This window comes from Anser anser (genome assembly GCF_964211835.1).
Source record: "Anser anser genome assembly, chromosome: 2".
In the NCBI taxonomy this organism is placed as follows: domain Eukaryota; kingdom Metazoa; phylum Chordata; class Aves; order Anseriformes; family Anatidae; genus Anser; species Anser anser.
This window is the reverse complement of record NC_139721.1, coordinates 47,666,843-47,688,542: the sequence shown is the minus strand read 5'-3', so window position 1 is coordinate 47,688,542 and position 21,700 is coordinate 47,666,843. Positions and strand designations below refer to the sequence as shown.

The 21,700-nt window shown below is 38.4% G+C and overlaps 1 protein-coding gene across 3 annotated transcripts in view; it reads right to left on the bottom strand.

The window, feature by feature from the left end:
* Positions 1-21,700, bottom strand: part of CDH2 (cadherin 2) — a 118,731-nt gene that overhangs the window by 34,764 nt on the left and 62,267 nt on the right. For all 3 annotated transcript variants that reach the window (XM_083825267.1, XM_083825268.1, XM_083825269.1), the window contains 3 exons: positions 4,444-4,670; positions 2,450-2,596; positions 1,222-1,377 (listed from right to left, as the gene is read on the bottom strand). In XM_083825267.1, coding sequence (XP_083681393.1) covers positions 1,222-1,377; positions 2,450-2,596; positions 4,444-4,670 — 530 coding nt within the window. The remainder of the gene's footprint in view (positions 1-1,221; positions 1,378-2,449; positions 2,597-4,443; positions 4,671-21,700) is intronic.

The following is a 21,700-nucleotide window of genomic DNA, read 5'->3' as shown; positions in this document are numbered from 1 at the left end:
CTGTCAGTAAACACAACAAAATCTGTCCAGGCTAAAATTAAGCTAAAGTTTATGGACTGAGTTTCAAAGATGCCGAGACACTTAAATTTAATACTCTGATTGTCAAAAGTGTCTGAGTAACTACCTTTGACAGTCAAGCTTACCTAAATCATCTTAAATTGGACAGACAAAAAAAAAAAAGGAACGCAGTACTTTTTGAAAATGTAAACCTATGTATCTAGGCCACAGCCTAGCAATTGGTAGGCAAAAAGCAACTTTCTCCTGTAAGCAGTCCTGCTGAAAACCATTATATGTCTACCTTCTGGCTACAAACCTACTAGAAAAGAGCAAGAGGGCATGAATAACTCACCACTCTGGAAATGGCTCATATAAATGTAAATTCCTAAGTCAGTAAACCTTAAATTGCCAATGCCAAACTCTCAGTAAAATCTCATGGATGCTGGAGTTGCTGCACACTTGCAAGAGCCAGGCCCTATACATGAATGCTACTTGCTATGTCCTCCATTCAGGAGTAGCACTCGAATGGCTTCCCAGAGAGCCAGACGAGGAGTGTTTTAATTCACAACATGCTTGAAGCTTCCTCTAGGACCTGAGTGACTTCAGTAACAATTCCAGTGTGGTCTCTCAGCAGCAGAGACAACTCTAAGTCAAAGCTTGGTCTCCCCTCTTCCTTCAATGCTTCCTTTTCAACTAATACTAGAATCCATGGTCTACTCCGTCAATTTCTTTAGAGCAAAGAATATCATTTTCATAAGCTGACAGACCTAATTTACAATTCAATTAAAATGCTTAGATTTGCCCCTGAAAATGAAAATTGGTAGGTTATTCTTCCTATCCATTTCTCAAATCACAGCTGCTGCAATTCTAATAGCAGTCACCCTAATTTAAGTTGCTAAATTAAAAGTAAACTTTTGAAAAATACACAATAGTGGAGGCGACTGTGATCAATGATCTGCATTTGAAATATAAGCTACAGTATCCATATTTCAATCTTTTAAAATTACTTTATATAAATACATTTAATCACTGTTTATGTATGTTAATGCATTTAAGCTGCTTAGACATAGTAAGAGTTAGCCTTAAGTACAATAAATATAAATCTGCTACAAACTCTTCAAATCATATCTCATAGAAAACTAAATGCCGGCTGCTCAAGTCATGTTTGAAGCAGATGTTAATCTTCAATTTGATAATCTGATTTATGGTAAATTAAACTCTTACATGAAAAGAAGCAATCTGCTCACGATCTAAAGGTTTTGTCACAGACAGCTGTCCTGAGATGGGGTTGATGATGAAGATTCCTGTTGGAGGCTGGTCAGCTCCTGGGCCAGTCACGCTGTACCGTAGCGAAAGGCTTTTATCACGATCAGACCTGATCTATGTATCAAACAGAGAACATTTACGTTAGCAACAACCAACCAATGGATGGGACTGCTGCTGAGACAGTAGCAGATTTTTTGCCTTTTTTAGTCTTTAGGCTAAGCTTGTGAAAATAACTGGATAAATTTTTCTGGAAATAGTATAAAGTTAGTACAATGACTGAGGCTTTCAATTGCCCTCTTTGATTTGTCAAAAAGCTGGTCAATAAATTTCCAGGATTGTGAAATGAATGAATTGCACTAAACAAAGCATACAAGTATTCTTACCTCAAACAGAATTGCTTAGATCCTAAGGAAAACAAACATACAACCCATAGCAAAACTATGTCAGCAATAAAAACTCTGTTTTTTCTCTCCTGTACCTTTCTGGACCAAAACTACAGACCCTCATCTGCTACTGGCAATACTACAGCGCTTTAGAAGCTCACTGTTTTTGTTTGAAGTCTGAACTTTGGTTTCATCTTCCAAGGAAAAATTAAAGGACAATCTGTTTGTGAGGAGTGGGTGATTCACTAGCAGCGCATTAACAGAGCAGAGCAATGCTCCATCCCATTCCCATTGTGCCAATACTCAGCTGAATTCCAACAAATCCTTGTAGGAGTTGATCATGACCAACCAGTACCACGAATGGAAGCCCTCCTGTGCTGAACTTTTGGCAATGCCAAGTCTGTGCTGCAGTCCTGTGAAGCAGCCAGCACCCCTCACCCCCATCACGTCCTGTTTCCTCCTGCCTTCTGCCAACTTCCATACAATTCCCCAAGTGGAAAACTCCAGTGCAGGAAACTGGAGACGTGGACCTGCAGAGATCCTCCTTAACCAGGAGGAAGTCCTCAGGGTACTTACCACCTGAACCTAGAGCACTTTCCACCAGTACGGGAGCATGAGGACAACTTAAAAATAAAAAATGAGTAAACGCATCCCCCCTGCCTGCTACACATAGAGATAGCAACAGCAATCAGCCCAAAACACTCTGATAAAGATTTGGACTATGGACAAGACATCATTCACACAAAGTCTCTTCCAGAACTACCCAAGAGCCACTGAAATCACATATCTATTAAATTCCTTACCCTAACTAATTCTTGAGGAAAGGGTCCTCTGGAATTTTCTGGTAGGTTGATTGGAGGGATAACCCAGTCTCTCTTCTGTCTCTTCAGATGGCTGCTGTGCTTATATTGTTGCCATGGAAATATGATGTCTTCAGTTTTCTTTTGGTCCTTTCCCAGGTACATGGTAAAATTAAGTACGTGTTAGGAGGAGAATTGCTAGTAGATGTTATAAAATAAATTTGTATACAACTGCATAATTGACTGAAAGGCTTTCATCTGTGTTAACAGAACTGTTTTATTTGCATTAACAATGGCGTATGAAAATAGACAATATTATTTACTACTGTACTACGGAATTTTAAAAATTCTGTTTCTTTTTTCCTCATTCATGTCGGAGGAGAAATGAAATTATAAACCATTTATAACATGGCACTACTGTGTAAACTACTCTCCACTTTCAGGAAAGTAGTTAATATTTTGCAGACTTTAGTAGTATGCCTTTATGTATTTCTCATTAGCTGGAACTTCAGTCCAGGTAATGTGTTACTGTACATTAAATTTAGATCTGGGTGTTCTAAAATATAATTTGAGTTCCAAGAGAAGTTTAATACATACTGGTAAGGAATGTCTCAAATATTTATGACCCTATTAAATCCCATAGAATTAATGCTGTAATTATTTTAAACCTATGTCAGCCATGATGGATGCTGTAGATGACCCACTTTGCACACTGGGCATTAATCTCTGCTGGGTGTCAACATTCTTTCCCTATTCCCTTCTATAGCTGCAGTCATTTCAGCCTTTGGATGCCAGCACACACATAACCACGCTAGCTTGCTTAAGGGTGGAGACAGGGAGACAAAAACATTTTCCCAATCTTTTAAGAGAAAATCCCTCCCCCCACCACCCCTTCCCTTTCTCATTAATCTAATCAAATGTGTCACAGACTAAAAACAGATGCCCAACTGAAGGCCAGATTCCACTACTCTATATTCTACTGATGTTAGGGATGCCTGAACTGGATCTTTGGAAAGAACAGTGCATGCCATTGCATATCTAAGTATCTGCTCTTTTACTAGACTGACAAAATGGCAATATTTCCTTTGTTAAAAATGTGCCTTAGAAGGTTTAAAAACAATCAACAAATAGGCAAAAAAAATTGATTACACAGCTTTGATTTTCAAAGTGTTTTCAGAAAAAAGTCCTGCATAATCACACCATCTATTTTGAAATTATGCTTAAATCTTTAATGTGTATCCATAACAGGCATATTAATCTATGAATAATTTTGTTCCTTACTTGTAAATTAAGCGCTTTGTAAGAGAAGGTAAGAAGCAGCGGGCAGCAAGTAATATTACACACAAACATAGCAGGCCTAATACTATTTCCCTAAAGTAAATACATTATGTTATTTGTATACTGATAGGTGTGATTTCTGTTACAGTACATGGCTTATCCTATGGCAGCTTCCAGCAGAGGGAGACTATCTTCCTTACCAAGTAGTGCTGGAATCATGAATAATTTACAGTCTCCAATTTGATTATGAAGGGACAAGACAAAGCCAATATTCCCTGCCAGAAATGCTTTCCTACTACTGCTGCAAATCTACAGCTCCCATCTAATAAACTTGACTGATGCATTGTAGCACAGATTTGTTTATTTTGTGGTTATATTTAACTGCTTGAATAAATACTGCAATACTTTCAAGCAATTTAAAATAAAGGAATGACCAAGTCTGACTTAAATTCAGGTATAAATCTCAAACTATACAAACAAAAAGCTCAAACATAAATGAATCCTACATACTTAAACAGACATGCCTTTCCATGCCTTAGCAAAGCTACAGAATAACAGGAGAGAAGCTCTTTCTAAGGCTCCAGCTTCACAATTATACATGCAGTACTTGCCCATTAGTAGAATATCTCATGGAGAGGTGCATGACAGCCAGAATCAAAACTCTATTTTTAAGCCTGTTTCCGGGGATACATTCATACAGATGGCATTGGTTGCTTTACCTTTTCTGAGGCCCCTGTGAATGCTGGCTCAGGGGTTAGCTTCACCCTCATTTGCCATTCTTCCTGGGTTTCCTTGTCTTGAGCAGACACTACAAACTCTGTCGGCTCTGCTGAAAGTTGAAAGCTTCTCTCTGCGTATACCACACCATCTTCATCTATTCTAAAATCTTCTGGCTCACTGCTTCCAAAGTGTATTTTTTTGTTTCCATCACAGCTTTGAAACCTCACTGTAAAACACACATACAAAATGAAGAACAAAAAATGAAAAGGCAGCCCATTTGAACTGTATGTGATGTAAAATGAATATAAAATTAAGAACAAATATTCAGAAACAGAAGAAAGTAACTGATTGCTATTATCATATGGCATACATGTAATTGTGAGTCTCACAGTTTATGGGGTCAGTGACGTAACAGCAATATTCTTCTGAGAAATACTAGGTAGAAAGAAAAGTTTTAACACTAGATATACTGCCTGCCTCCTAAAGCTCCCTTGAACAAGGATACCTTTCCCTCCATATCCCACACTACATTTCAGTCTGTTTCTACCAAGCACCTGTAGGGATCTGCACCTCAAGCCTCAAGAAAAGATCGAGTCATGCCAAAATCATCACAAGCTGAGAAATACATACTCAATGGATTTAATTGCACTGCAACCATAATCACAAACACAATTGTGCTTCCAGTGCCTTCTCTGACAATGACGGTAAGTCAGAAACCTCAAAGTCAGTTAGAAGATTACCTACTATGTCTTGCTCAACCCACGATTCAGTTCTATTATCTCAGGTACATCACTTATGAGCTCTTGGCTTAATTTTCCTCAGTCCTCATCTATAAGACAGAAGCAGCAGTAAATACTTACCTCACAGAGAAAATCTAAGTTAAGGACTTGACATTTATCTTTTATTTATCTTTTTTTTTTTTCCCATTTAAAAGCTACTTCATGTACCACGCACATCCATACATCCACTTAGGAATTACCCATTTTTTATTTAATGCTCACCTAGCTCACCTAGTTCCTTTTGTGCCATCTGAAAGATGCTCATTGGAACAAAAAGTCAGTAAAACTAATTGTATAGATAACGATGGGAAGAGCACAGAACAGGTTACTGCTTTCTTTACCCAATTGCTTTGACTACCACTTATCTTTTGGGTTACTGCAAATAATAGTAGGTAAAAAATGGATGTGTGGTTTTAAAGCCAATGATCATCCTTTAATGTTTCTAAAGCATTGTGAAATATTTTGATCGTATGGGCAACAGAAGTTCAAAACATCATTATGAAGGTTGTGCTGAAATGCACATAGTGAAGATGAAACGAGACTTTATGCCTCATTTCAGTTATTGGACTTTTTATATTGTGCTAAACCATGCACAAACTATTTAGCTTCAAAACCTAAAGGTCCTTCTCAAGAAAAATCACGACTAAATGCCATGCATCATATGCTTTCTTCTGTAATGCACTGGTTACAGGAAGATACTAAGAAGAATCCTATCTTTTCCTCTTTGAACTTCAAGGACCAAGCTGATGTTCAGATGACATATAAAATTTGTTTCCTTACTACACCCTTTCAATTATCTGGAATCCCCCATTTGCCCCCTCGACAGAAAAGATTTTATAAAATACTTCTTAAAAGGTGTCTATCATGTACAGAAGTGAGACAAAGTACAGTTCCCCTCAAAACAAATGATGAAACGTCAAACTTCCTAGTACTGAGATTGCTGGGCTGTGCAGGGGTACACTGCTCTTTCCAGATGGCTCGCACGGTTTGAAAGGCTTCCCCTGGGAAATGCCTGCTTCCTCCCGGGGAGATGACCATGTACGCCACGCACCACAAAGCGCGGAATCCAGGAAGAACTCATCTCCCTTGGTAAAAAGCATCATTGCTAGGGCTCCTTGTAGATGTTGCCTCAGGTCTTCCTGGTTAGCAGTGGGAGTGCTTCACTGCAATGTTGATAAACACTTAGCCTTCAGCTTCATTTTTTTTTGTAGATAGTGCTCCCTAAGGCTTGTTCCTCCCCAGCTCCAGCTTACCAGCGCCATAAAGTGCAAATTCCTTTCCTACAGGCTTTACAAAGGTCTGCAAGTCTTGGAGAAGATAACAGAGCCTCTAGTTTGTGGTTCATATAGGAGGACAAAATTCACAGGCAGATAAGATCCAGCACCAAAATGTCGGCTATAGCCATCATCTCCCTCTCTTTTTAGCTCTGAGCCTCATCACTTGAATCAGCTTACCATGACGGTATGCTGAAATGCAACAGCTAAGTGAGAAAATGCACAACCCAAAACTGAGGATATAAAGCTACTTGTTAAAACGATCATACTAGCATCCCAAAATCATAACCACTGTCCTAAGTGGGTAACTCTGACTAGTTGGCCCTCACAACTGTATATTCTGTATCAATAAGTACAAAAATGAGAGATGTCTATGAAGAGTTTACTCCAAAGTCACTATGTGTCATATTTTAAGTCAACCATTGAGACTGGGGAACTGAACAACACTGCTCTTATGTGGATTCAGAGGCACAGACCACCCACACCCCAAGCATGAAGAAAGCTGGGCCTCCGCCAAGTGTAATCTCCATTGACAAACAAAACTTTCAGTTAGGAACAATTTGCATTAGGAAGCTAAAGGGGAAGGGGGGAAAAAATGAGCCATACAACCCATAGCTCTGTGCCTCTGTCGGCCTCTAATCTCAGCTATGGCTGTTCTCTGAACCTGCTCTTCAAAAGAGTGTCTTGACCAAAAGGATGAAGACAGAGTAAGATTCACCTCTGGCTCTTCTCAAGACTAACTTCTGAGAAGAACCAAGTTGAAAAGAGAATGAATATTAATCCAAACTTTGATCTTTATTGGTTTTGAAAGAGGTGAAATTTAAAAGGAATGTTACAGTCATTATGGTCCAAAAGATTATGGTATTAAAACATTTTATAAAAACTTATTTCCGAAGTACCACACAGTAACGTAATATTTTTTTTGAATATTTCAACTCATGAAGAATAGGACCTCTCCTTGCCCCCCATCTTTTTACATACAGACTCCAGCACTGAGGAAAAAAACAAAAACAAAAACAAAAACACAACCAACATGCTCCTAGCCACTTTATTGATATTCCTCCTCCAGGCAACTGTATATTATAAAATTCACCGAAAACCCCTTTCCTTTGACAGCATCCTGGTAAAAATGTATAAAATTGTCAATGCTTTGTAAGAATTATTCTCCCTTTACAAGGAACATACGTTAACAAATTATACTCAAGTATAACCATCCATAATTAAATTACCTTGACAGAGTACAGGTTGTACCGTAGCTACTCTCCCCGCAACTGTATGGTTATCAGTCTTGTAAATTTGATTTAGATCACTTTGCCTCATTTTTCAGCATTCAACTGGTACGAACAAAGAGGGATTTCTGACTGTAGGTTTTTAATCAAAGATTTTTTGCCAAAATGCTAGAGGATTTTTTTTTGTCACTAAAAATAATGACTATTTACACCAGGCATGTATGTGCTAACAACCACACTGAAGGGGGGGTATGCCTTCAAAAAGTCCCTTCAAGTTGGGAAATCAGTCGTATGAATTCTTTTCATTTTAAAAAGGGTTAACCAGATGTATTATACAGCATTTAGTCACTTTATATGCAGTAAAAAGAGTAATCAAATACCTAATTTTACTACTCAAGAACACTACCTGCATAAATGATCAGATGCAAATATCCCACAATCTGTAAAAACAACTCAGATTTAAAAGATATTTCTCTATTGAGTATCTTGGGCATCTTCTGAGAAGTATCTGTGTTTTAAAAGATTCCTAAGTGCCTGATTTGAAAACATGGGGAACTACTCAGTCATGATCTGAAATATAACCATTTTGGTTTTAAAGAAAAAATACCTTAGGTCATACCAGAACAATAATAAGGACACCTACCTTGAAGCATGGCAGTAAATGCAATTAATTCACATGCTCAAAATGAGGCCATGCACAAGGATTTACAAAAACAGAGTCTTTAATCAGAAGAAAAAATCTATTTTGTTTTGGCATTTGATTATTATTAATCATTAGACCCTACAGAGAAAAGGTCATTAGTATCCTACACTTTGGGAGACTTTTCCTGCACAAAAACAATTATTATTAAAAAAAAAAAGAGAGAGAGAGAGAGAACCTCTCTGACTGCAACATTCTTAAACAAAAATCTACACCTCTGTTGTATTAAAACAAGCCCTCTAGCTAACACTCTTTTGCATGGAAGTAATTACAACATATGTATAAACGTGCACTGTACAAATAATTAAGAACTAAACACGCAAATTCATTTAAAGTGCACTAGAGAGCTACACCACTCTTACTCATGTCTAATGAGATGAATGATTCATAATATCCGTAAAATAAATGTCTAACCTCATGTACCTTACTAGTAATCTTCAATTACCTAGAATCATTTCTCAGACAACAAAACCTTTTTTTAAGCTACTCGGGTTGGTTTCCACTCTTTGACAGATTTCTTCTGCTCTGTCTTAGGCAAATAACACCAAAATTATTTGACCCAAGGACTGAGCACAGAATGATATAATGTGCTATACTATTACCATCATTTTTTCATGCAAATATTCGTGTACAATATGGAATTTTAATACAGAATTTTTGTTACTTGTTTTTACCCTGAGATAGTTGTGTTGAGTTTGCCATTTGGATTTTTACACTTTGAAAATACCCATTTCGTTTCTAGATAAGATTCAGATACATATAAATAAAAAAAGTGTATTTTCATTCCATAAAAGTGCTGGAACAATATTACTTGTCTTGGAAGTTATTCTCTATGCCTAAGCTTCAACCTCAAGGCTAAGGCTCACTTAGAGGACATTGCGGAAATTGCAACGAATTCCAAATGCTAACAACATATGTGCTCGAGCAATACAGTTAAAAGTGAGTATCATAAAATGGAAAAAGCTGGTATATTTAATTCACTCAGGATCACTCTGCAGCAGATAAAATAAATAGGATAAGAAAGTAGCTTACATACAACCACCTGCCAGATATCACTTTTACCTTTGACAGTATGAGAAATTTTATGGAAACATTCTGCTTCAACTGTCTAGCTCTCTGCATGCTTAATATCTGAACACTACCTTCCCCAAGAGCACTCCGTATTTAACAAGCCTTCCTATTTTTGCAGAGAGAGAAACCTGAGAAAACCACACTCCAGTAAATAACAAGAACAACAGAAAAACACTTTATATAAATTAGTAATTTATTCAGACTGGCTACTTCTGTATCTGTAAGGTGATCTGTTAGTCCTACTAACAGAGTGCAGATGCTCGTATTTCAGCTCATGGCTCGCCAGAGTGGCATGTGAAATGCCCATGAGAAATTCTTTACTACAATTATAGATAACCTTCAAGTTTATATATAAGTCAGAGAAGTGGGTTTTTTACGTCATGGCAGACCATTAGAATTCCAAAGAACTGAACTACATTTTAACTTGCCTTTTCCAACACCAATAGCACTTTTAAAATGTGTCTGATTTGAGCTCAGCTTTAAAACGTTATTTAATTTTTGATTTTTTGACATGAGTGGTCTCTAACCATCAGGAAAATGTCTTGTTCTCACCTATAAGCTGAGAAAATTAGATACAGAAGTTACTGATGCAAAATAAATACAGAATTTAATCAGGTTATTTTAGACAATGGCATTTTTCTAACTGTATTATAATTGAATTTGTCATTATATCCCTTAGAGATACTTAATACACTAGCATTGTTTCTAATAGGTTCTTCTAGTCTGTTTTCTAATCCCCTTTTCTTTTGTCCTTTTACTTTCATGCACTGTAGACCATCCTATTCTTCAGATCATCCAGAAATATCTCAAAAAAGCTACTCATTTTGAGCCTTTTTGGGGTAACCAGCCTGTGACATTTCAAAAGACAGTCTGACTGTCAAAAGGCAGCTGCTTACCACCTTCCGAAAAGCAAGCCTGCTAATTCAGTAATTGCTTCTGAAAATCTCCAACCCTCCAACCTCGTGCTGAGCACTGCACTCTCCCACCCTCACCCATGGTGAGCAAAAGGCTGCTGGTGTGGATGGCAGGAAATGAACTGGAGTTTTGCCACTTACTAAGGGCCAAATTTGGGCCATTCGCTTCTAATTCCTATTTTCACTTGACTTCACAAGCTTTACAGACTGGTGCCAAGTGGAAGACAAAGAAACTCACAAAAGGGATAAAAACAGATCACACAAAAAAGTCTCAACTGAGATGAAACTGGGGATACATTCAAGCAATTTACCAACTTTACTTGTTTCATGATCTGACTCTTAGCAGCTTAACTTTCTACATTTCCATGCTGTACTGTTTGCTTAATCATCTGTCTATTCAGTTAGGAAAACAATAATTAAAAGGAAAAATGATTTGCAACAGTTACGGTTTAATTCATACTGTACGCTTATTTCATTAACTGAAAGCAGTTCCAGAAGAGTGATCTGCAGCAGGCACTAGGTAAAGTCTAGCTAGTATTAATATATGACTTTACTCTATGGTATTAAGAAGCTTGTAGTAAGTCATGTACTGCAGAAAAGCCGTTAAGTTGTAAGAGAAGTTGTACAAAAAGTTGTACAATACACAGGTAAAATTAATATGTGCTGGTCACTGCAATGAATATTCATTCAGTGTAATTCCTTTCCCTGCCCCACTCTCCAGACTACTACTTCTAGACAGAAGAAAGAATACACATATTTCCTAAAACACACTTTCAAAGCAATCTAGTAGTCTACATAATGGCAGGTTGGTGGAAACTATTTCTGCAGCATGTATTTTTCACTCTGAATTTGTACAATTGCATTTTGGGTTCTGTGGTTTGTGTTTTTTTTCCCTTTCTTTTTTTTTTTTTTTGAAAGTCTTGCACTGCAAAGTGCAAATGGGAAATGTCAAAGCACAGAGCATACTCAGTTCTACATCAGAGGCCTGCTTCCTCATTAACCCAACCAACTCAATCACTGGGGTCTATTTTTAAAGTATTTTCTTTCACAGGTAGTTATCACAAAACTGCCCAATTCTAACCTTTGTAGTGAAAGACTCGCACAGCTCTTTAATAAAATCCAGTTTCCAGTTCCCATAATCCTCTTTGTTTACAGAACAAAGTCATAATAGGCATACCAGAATGAAAACAGGGATAATGTTCTTTCTATTCGATAGAAATGCCTCTGCAGCTTTTCAGAATGGGAATGCCAGCCATCAGCAAAACACAGAACTGGTATCTCAAACAGAGTCCAAATTATATCTGATTCACTGATCCTTTTCAGTTCTTGCCTCTACCACTCACTGACACAAAGATCTTCTGCGCTTTGACACCCCTTTTGTCTTTATTAAAAAAAAAAAAAATACAGAAAAAGAGAATAAGCATCTTCGGGGAGGGGAAGTACTTCTATTTCAACAACTGCTTTTGTTTTAAAACACAAAAAGGTTTCTTTCCCTTTTCCTCCACTCTGTATTGCTTAACGCAGTTTTGCTATAGATGAGCCTGTAGGCTCCTGCAGAGTTCTGCTAGAGCTTTTTCCTAGAGGATGCTAACTGAAAGAAAACTCGGTAATAAATGTCATTTCTGTACTCTGGAGTATGCAATGCACCTTTAATACTTCCCCAAGTATACCATTCTACACAGTAATAAAAAGAAGGATTAAACACTAATCTCTTATACCCATAATGCATCAACGGACTACACCTGCTAAAATCCAATTTGGTAATTAAAAAATATCTACCGAACAGTCAAACTGGGAGACTAAAGGGAAAGTACTGTCTTTAGAGATAGCTGGCAGAAAACAGCTTCAAAATTCAGGCACTTAGCACAAACCTATTTTTACCTCTATTCATTTTTATGTGACCTTAAACAGTGTAAGAAACAAATAACTACAATTATCGTGTAGCAATTACAGGGAAGTTTTATTGCTATAATAATGACTTAAATATTAAATATCTAGTAAAAACTAGATAAGCAGCGTTGCCTTTTATTCTGTCTTAAGAAAACACCATTTTTTTTTTCTTTAGCAATAAGGAGAGAGAGATGCTTTTATATATTCTCTTTGTTAACTGCTCCTGGCCCCAACCTCCTTCTAGGCTTCAAGTTTCTTTTTTTTTTTTTTCCTAGCATTTCTTTCTTCTCCATTCTTCCTCCTCCTGTCTCTGGGTGTTCAGTTTTCTTAATTTTTGAAACTTATTTTCTTATCATTTACTTTGTTCCCCAACTCTCTCAATCTTTCCTGCCCCCTCATTCAACTGTGCTCCTGATGGAGGTACAGAGGTGCTGAAGCTATTCTCATTTCAGGCTGGCCACTCAGGCTTCAAGCACACCTAGGTGGAAAGAGCCTGTCACTGGAGGGCTGCCCTTAAAAAAATAAACTAAATAAAAATGCAGGCTTCTGGAGTTTCTGTAAAGAGCCAAGATGTGCTGATATATCAAATGGGTACATGCATACTTTCAAACAAACTGATGATCTGTTTCACCCATGCAACAGGTCAGCTGTTTTCAGTGGTAGCTTAAGCCCCCACACTTCAAAGGAGTTTAAAAACAACAACAGAACATAAGGGAAAAGTACACGTCCATCACATTTAGGGTATATTTCACTTCTTACTGTGAAAAAAAGAAAATAAAATTAGAGTCTTTTCTCCTTGAATTACTGAGCAGCCTGGCAGAAACAAATGTTGTATTTGCACAGTATTACAACTAGAATTCCCAGCTTTGACAAATGGCAGTGATCCGGCCAATACTCCCATTTCCAATGAAAAAAATGATTGTTGAAACAGATGTGGGGCTGTTTATTATTCAGAATTCTGATGGAGACCCCAGGATATCACTCGTTGCTTGATAGCACACTTTACAGTCCATCCCAGGTGGCTCACTGGACAGGGACAGATGCATTGCCACCCGGATGCGCCTCCTTGGACGCACCGAGCTGCTACAGACACCGCAAGGACAGTTTTCCCTGAAGCTGCTTTTCAGCTTCACAAACCAGCACACATAGTCTTCTTCATGTGCCACCTTGTAATGTCGTGCCTGGACAAGAGGTAACGGGCACAAGCTGGAACACAGGAGGTTCCCTCTGAACATCGGGAAGCACCTTCTCTACTGTGCAGGTGACTGAGAACTGGCACACGATGCCTGGAGGGACTGCAGATGGTGATCCCTTGAGATCTTCAAAAGCCACCTGGACAACCTGCTCTCGGTGTTGCTGCTTGAGCAGGGGATTGGAGCAGATGGCCTCCAGAGGGCCCTTCCCACCTCAGCTATTTTGAGATTCTGTGGTAACAAACGGGTGCTCGTTATCTTAGCAGAGAGATAAGCACCCTTTTTGCTTGAACACTGCTTTTACAACAAAGAAAGGACAGGAAACTGAACGGTTACCAAATAGGATGGAAGCAGAGACAGCCTAGCATTATTTACACTGATGTGTTAGATAGCAATAAAAATCATAAATCCCAGGGATTATACTATCACTGGATCATGTCCAGTAGGCCTCGGGCAGAAAACTGGTTGCCATGGCAGCTTAGTGTTATCTATTCAGACCTGAAGATTTATTAATTATAATAATAAACAGATATCTAACCTTAAAAGTAAAAAAAAGTATCTTGTGACTTTAACAGCTAGTACTTAACAGGCCACAGAAGTACTTTCTGTAACGAAGTGGAAGACGCAAAAAGCTACAGTAACATGGCTCTCTTGTTGGAAAGAAGTGTGCATGTGTGTGAAAGTAACCTGTAAATGGGTATTCTCTCACTCTATGTATAGCTTTCATCACTTAAAGTAGCAAAAGTAACATGCTAATGATTGATTAATTAATGAATAATTTAGGATGGGGAAATACCAGGAGAACTGCCAGGAATTTGTCTAACTGCATATACTCAAAACTACTTCCATCATCTGGGTTTTTCACTGGAGCTAGTTACGTTTCCTCTGAATGCATGTCACATTCCCCTCAGATGGAATAAATGCATGTAGATACCTAAAAATTAACAAAGAAGCACTAGTATCAGTGCTTCCTATTTAAATGAATTAAAAAGACGTAGGAAATCTCTGAGCATTGCCAAACATGGAAATTCACCTGAAACATTTAATCATCACAGTGAACCCTTAAAGTTGTATTCAGTCCTACACAAAGTAGCAAAGAGTACTTTTTTTTCCCCCTCTTGAATGAAAATATGTCCAGGGATCAGAAGAAAAAATAGCAATAATCCTGTGCTGGAATACTCTTTGGTGACTGGAACACAGCAAATGCTTCAGATGATTAATAATTACTTTTATCCTCTTGATTGATTACCTAAACCATATCCTCAATGAGATGAGACATCATTGCAACATTAACAAATCTCAACAGCCCAAAAGGCAAAGCAAAGAGGAAGAGAAATATTGTTTCTTAGGATAAATAAAGAGCTACAGACTCAGGACTTCAGACCTGAGTCTCTTTCCAAATTAGCTTATCATTTAACAGAAAGCTCACCTGAGTCTAGGTAAGTTAGAGAAACACTGATTGCAAGCAGAAGAGCATCTTCACATCTGACTACACTATATAGTGGAAACCCTTTAAAATGATCAACATGAGGTTACTTGTGTACAGCTGATGCAGTTTAAGTCAAAATTCAAGTGACGCTACTTGCTTTCACAAACATTTACCATTCTTTGCACATCTCGTTCTAGGGATTACAAAATTATGAGGCTCAAATAATCCACTTAAATTTAAATTGACAGGAATAAGAAAGGTGTTATGCTTGAAAAAATCATGTATAAAAACTGTTTTCTTCTCAAAATGCAGACAAGCATACCTGCAGCACAACATGGCACCTGGGATAATCCAGGAAGAAAAATAAAAGCATCCTTGGACACAAAATGCAGACTGATGAGAAGGATACAGACAGGCTTCATTCAAGAAGCAACTTTCAATACAACCATAGCAAAATTAAGACATACTTTAGGATCCTATGCGAAGACAATGCTGTGCAAATTTATGCAATTTATTCCAGGTAACAGCCTTCTTGGGGAACAGGCAGACGCAGACCTGGCTGAACAGTCTCTCATTTAACAATCATGATTCAGCCTAGCCACAGCAGAACAGAAAAGAAAACGAACAGACGTTCTGATATATTTAAGGATCTGTTTCCTATGATAAATGCGGACTTTTTTTTTTTTTTGGTCTAGACTTTCCTGTGGGCCTTGCGAGTGCAAAACACGAGATACTTGACATTCAAATTGTATTAAATTGGAATAATGCCTGAAGATGGCAGGGGCTTGACTGATTGAACTAGAACTAAAATCCTACTTTTAGAAAGGCCTAAGGACTGGAGCAGGAAATTACCTTTCTGCACCCTTCTGCTGGGTGAACAGTTACATGAGCTGTGAGACCAAAGATTAATGTTATAAATATCACAATGAAAATCCTCCATGTGATGATGATTCCTGAAGGGAATCATCATTAGGATTCATTCATGGATGTGGCAATTAACCTATTACTGTCTATGTCAAGACTATTTTGTTGAGTAGCAGTGAGGTATTGTTCTCTGTGCAGCCTTGATTTTTCAATTATTAGCCATGACATCCTAAGTTTCTTAGTACAGATTATGCAGCATCACCCTCAAATGCTTAGAATGCAAAGTCCCCAGGGATTATCTGTACAGTGATCAGTATAATGGGACTGTTCCTTGATTGAGAGTCCTTGGTACTAGATGAAAATAGTAATAATTTCAAATATTTACACAAATCAAACCTGGAGCACCTGGATAATGGCAACATTCGTTCAGTAGTAACTTGCAGAATTGATGCATCACAAAACTGAAACTAAATTTGCGTGTAGAAGCCAAGTACTGTCTTATTCTGATAGAAAAAGATGCCTCATTTTACATACCAGAATACTAAATATTCTGTTTCAAAAGGAATCTGAGTGGAAAAGCCCCATTATAGTAAACATTTCAATATTTCAATGGTTATTTCAACTGCCATCTGTATTTCTCTCAATATTCTTCAAATGTTTGAGCTCCCAGAAAAGGCACCTGTGGTATTCAGTTGTGTGAACAAACATCTCTTTTCACTTCCTCTCCCTCAGAACAATGCCAGTTTGCAAATGGAATAAAAAGAACCATGCTGCATTACCACAGACTTCAGAAGATACTGCCCAGTACGTCCTACAATAATGACCACTGATGAGGAAGTTGCTGCTCTGTTAGTTTTCCTAAGGATAGGACAGATATCATTACAAACATCTTGTACAACGATTACTGAAATGCTGCACTATGATAGCTAAAATAAGCAGATTCATGATTGATCTAAATGACTACTCAAATTGCTCATGGCTAAATTCTTTCTTCTCCTGGTGCATGAAGTGCTGTTCCTCTCCAATAAATCTCAGACACTTACTGTATCCAGGAAGTGCCTTTATATGCATATGAAAATGCTTTTGGTCCATAAACGCAATAGTTTCACCTACTGGGAGAAGACAAAGTCATTCAGTGAGACGACATACCGAATTTCTGTTGAAACAAAACTGTAGAGTGTGAAATAGCAACCTGTCATCAGATGTTGGGAGTCTGATGTTCATCAGTGGCAGCTGAAAATCACCCTCTCCCCCCCACATATGTTTGAGGCAATCAACAGCCATCAGCATGCAAGTCTGGCCAGTCTCCATCTTGCAGGCAAAGACTAGAGTAAAATGCTGAAATGTTGTTCAGGATCTATTTCACTGTGTTTTAGGGCTGTGTTCTAAGAAATTAGAAAACAAACACAAAACAAGCATCTGCAGTGAAAAACAAACCAAAAGAAAACCAAGGCTCTGTTTTTTTCTATTAATTTCAGGTAACTTCAATGCAGGTGCTCTCCACTACAATCTACTTCCTCTCAATATGCATAACATTGTTTGGAGAACAGACCCAAATCTATATCATCCTACCTAACAATACATTGAAGATGATGAATTCTGGAGACTAAGCAAGTGCAGCTGCCCTCAACATGATCTTCCCAATGAGTAGAGAGAGCCTGCAGATGCACTTGGTGGTTGTCTGAAATGTGCTACCCAGAACACGTGGTGCAAGGCATCTTCAGCTTCATTTGGACAGGCTGCTCACAGGGATGGTACTACAGACTTTCCTGCAGGCTGCTTTTCTGACCAGTGGAGAGCACCCATCCTGCTGGTGCATAACGTTCTGATGAGGTAACCAGACATGTAAGCAAGAAATATAATCTATTAGAGCAGCCATCTCAGCTGAGCACTCTCGAGTCTGGAATAATGCTTACTAAGTCGGACAATGCCACCGGTAAATGAGGGATGCATTATTTTCATGTACTTCTCAGACTAAAATTATGGTATCTAAAGCTCACCTTCCCCCATGAGAAATGGGTTTCTGAAAACTAAAAGCAGCCTCTCTGGCAGCAGCAGCAAGCAGCACGTGAAATTTAACAGCGATGACCTTACAATAAACATCTGAGCTACATTTTAAAATACTGGCACTGAGACATTATTACTTTGCTTTGATATGCTGCCAAGAGAAAGCAAAGATCTGAAAATTGAACTCTATTTAGAAATCACATCAATTTCTCAGTAATCCTTGTATTCTGCATACATAACTTCAAGATGTTACAAAAGACAACAGACTATGACATCATAAGACAATAATATTAATGTGAAGGTCTCAACAGTTCTGTGCTTACTATTGTCATATATCAGAAAAATCACTAAGGAACATACAAATGATGCCACAGATGAGTTATAGAGTAACTTGTGTATGGAGAAAGGCATTTGAGTTAAATTACAAATACTTCTGGCTCACAAGCATGCAGTATGGCTGCTATTTCTTAGAAATAACTTTTTGCTTAAATTCACTACAGCATTTGTCTTCCTTTTAAAATGTGCAGATACCACTTTAAATGTGCCACTGTTGGCATTTTGCCCATTGTAAACGTAACTAATCATTTTCTGAAAACTGCTATCACTAACTAATCAGAAGCACTAATCTTCAAGCAAGTTTACTTTTTGTTCAACTCCTTTGTTGCTGTATATTTTCAATACTGCAATATTTTTCTCTGTAGTCCAAGGAAACAGAATAACTTGACACATCTGATATTTTAGCCATGCAATTGTGTTTAATCTGTAGTACTTAACAAGCCCTCAAGATAAAAATTGGTAATTGCATTCAATCTATCTACAAATCACATTCAACTTCCTTATGTACAGCTGCATAGCTTTGCTTTAACTTTAGCTTATGTTCACGTCTGACAGATTTCTGCTCTTTTGCTAAGTACTGCTATGCTGTCTTAATGCTATCTCCCTTCCTTTAAAACACCCTGTCTCCACCATGCCTTTTCCTAAGCTGCCTTCTACATATGACAACCTGATTCTCTGCCTTCACGTTTTCCACCTAGATGTCTCCAAGCAGTATTTTCCATAAAATGTGTCCATGTTGCTCAGGATAATACTACTGCCATGTAGGTCCTTGTCTCCTAGGTGCCAATAAGATGTCTCTTATTCTCCCAAACTTAAGGGAGATAATAAAAAAACAAACTCAAGCTCCAAAGGTAGCAAACTCAGATGGTCTTTCCAAAATCTTGATGCAGTGAAGCAGAGCCAAGAGAAACAGCAGTGTCTTAGGAAATGGATGTTCCTCACCTACGATGGCTTACGGCATATTAGGTATTTTGGGAGAGAAGAAGGGACACATCACTTCTTTCCACTGTTCTGTCAACTGAGTCTTCCCCACCACAACTGGAGATGCTCTTATGTAACGACAGCTGACAAGTGAACGTAACTCACGTCATTTTTATAAAAGGTTCAGAAACAATTCTGAAAGCCATTCTAACACGCAGGTGAGACCTAAATTCAGAAAACTTTCACACAGGAATCAGAAAGCATCACTGAAGTGCGCGCTCTTCCCTTTGACCCAGCTGACCCTTACCACACCAGCAGACTGCACAAAACAGTCTACGGGAACATGATGAGTCTTCTAGTGCCATCCAACTAGCCCTCCTTTCCAGTGGAGGCGTGTTTACTAGAAACGAAGCCTTAAAATAAAAAAAGAAAATCTAACACGTTAGAGCACTACATCACCACTTCCATATAGCTAATCCAACATGAGTTACTTATAAATGCAAATATGTGAAAGGGAACGTGTTCTACTGATGTTTATTCCATCCACCAGATGACTGCACAAACATACTGGCAAAACCAAAGAAAGGTATGTGTGCAAAGCTACTGATAGGCACATCTCTCTTGACACTACTATATATCCAGCACAGCTTGGTTATGTCCCTCTGTCCACATACGGATAAAAATACCAAAGGTAAAGAAAAGTTGGAAAATAAAACTGAGTAATTCAAAAATGAATGATGACAAAGCCAACCCACACTGTCCTGAAAACCTGTCAGCACTTAACTACTTAAAATAATCTTTTTCTTCCTATTTAAAAAAATAAAATAAATGCGTATGATTCATGTAAATGCTTCCTCTCCTGTCAAACAGGAACATTCTGTCTTGGTAGCCTCATCAGGACAAAAGCGTAGTTGAGCCTGTGATACTCATTGACCTGACAGGTAAAATGAACGTTTAAGAAAAGAAAGCTATGTCCTTCCTCTAGATGGAAATGGAAAGGATTTATCTTTCCCTAAGCGTCTTTTCAATCAGGTAGTAGTTCTGATCTAAAAAATATTTATTAATAGTATTTCATGCTTTTCTTGGTTGTGGTCACGAACAGGAGAAGGCTTTTTTTGTTGTTGTTGTTGTTTTGTTCCTATAGAAAGAAGCCATTCTTCTGTACATTTTTCATTTGAGTCTGAAATATATTCACAAGGCCTTGTCAACAAATGTGTAACTTTGAATTAGAGGATTGGCTCATCAAAACTAAACATGGCTTCAATACTGTTTAATTCAGGGCTGTAAAATATTGCTGCATTCCAAAATTACATTTACCATATTTTTTAAAAGGCATATTTATGTTCCTGCAACAGCACTTTATTACATTTTGTTTACTGGACCAAGAGCCAAGTCTCCATTTCTTGTCTCCTCATAAACATGGTACACAGGTAATAACAATTTGACCATTTCCTCTCCTTACAGTGAATAAGGAGATGACAAATTCAGCAAAGGACAAGAAATAACATTACTGGCGGCTTCAAACACACCTACTACAGAACATGATCTGAAGTAAATATCCAGTGAAGGAGAACTGGACGTAACATCTCTTGCTGCCCCCGTTAGTGCTGCCTCACTGTGTAACCCATAGGAACATCCCTTCCTGGTGGACCTGAAGATGTTTCCTGACCCGTGCAGAAGGAGGGACAGGAGGGAGCAATTGCTGCCCCTACCAGGCTGAGCCCCAGCAGCTGCACAAGGTAAGAGCTGAGCCTCAGTGATAAGCAAAGCTCCTGCTCCTCCTGTAATCCTTCCAGACCTCTGTCTTCTCAGGCACGAGAAGTGATCTCAGCCTCCCCTCTGAGCAGGAGGTAATGCTTGGACACAGGGACACACAGCTCGAGAACAAAATGCGAAATGACACGGGGACCAGGGAGCTGCTGCAGGAGCAGCTCCGCCACATCGGCGAAACGAGGGGTCGTGCAGGTCAGCAAAATATCAAGGGCAGCAAATTGTTTAGCGACTGTTTTGTTTACTGCGCAAGTGGCTTTGGACTGGGAGGGGCGGTAATTCCTTCCAGCTTGCCTTGGGCTGCGAGAGCTATAAAAGCGTTTGTACTTGACTGGTGTCTGGGGAAATCAGACTGAGCTCTGGGGCTGTTCACTTATCAAGTTTGGCAAGTGTTATGCTATGTGTGGCACACTTAGATTTTTCTCTCTCCCCCTCCCCATCACTCCATGTAACATGTCCAGAAATAGTATTAAGCATGCCAGTCCAAAAACCAAACAAAGAGCAGGCAAACAAATCCTTCCAATGCTGTTTAGCAAGCTGCTTTTGCTATGGTTTACCGTTTGAACAAGAATTTGCCTTAATCTTCATAGAAAAACATGATGCCACATAGATGCCTGGTGAGCAAATCTCTCTGAGGCTAAACATTTGTATGGGAAGCTGAAGGAAGCTATAAATTGCTGAAAAAGAATTTCGTTTACAGCTTGGCAGAACTTAAGTGACAGTGCCCACTAGCAGGCATTAACAACAACAGCAACAGAAACATGGATTTTTTGAATTTATTTATGGGCCATTAATGTAGTTTATGTCGCACTGCTATCACATGTTAAATACGAAATTACAACACAGCTGGGGACTACAGGGAATTTCAGTAATAACCCT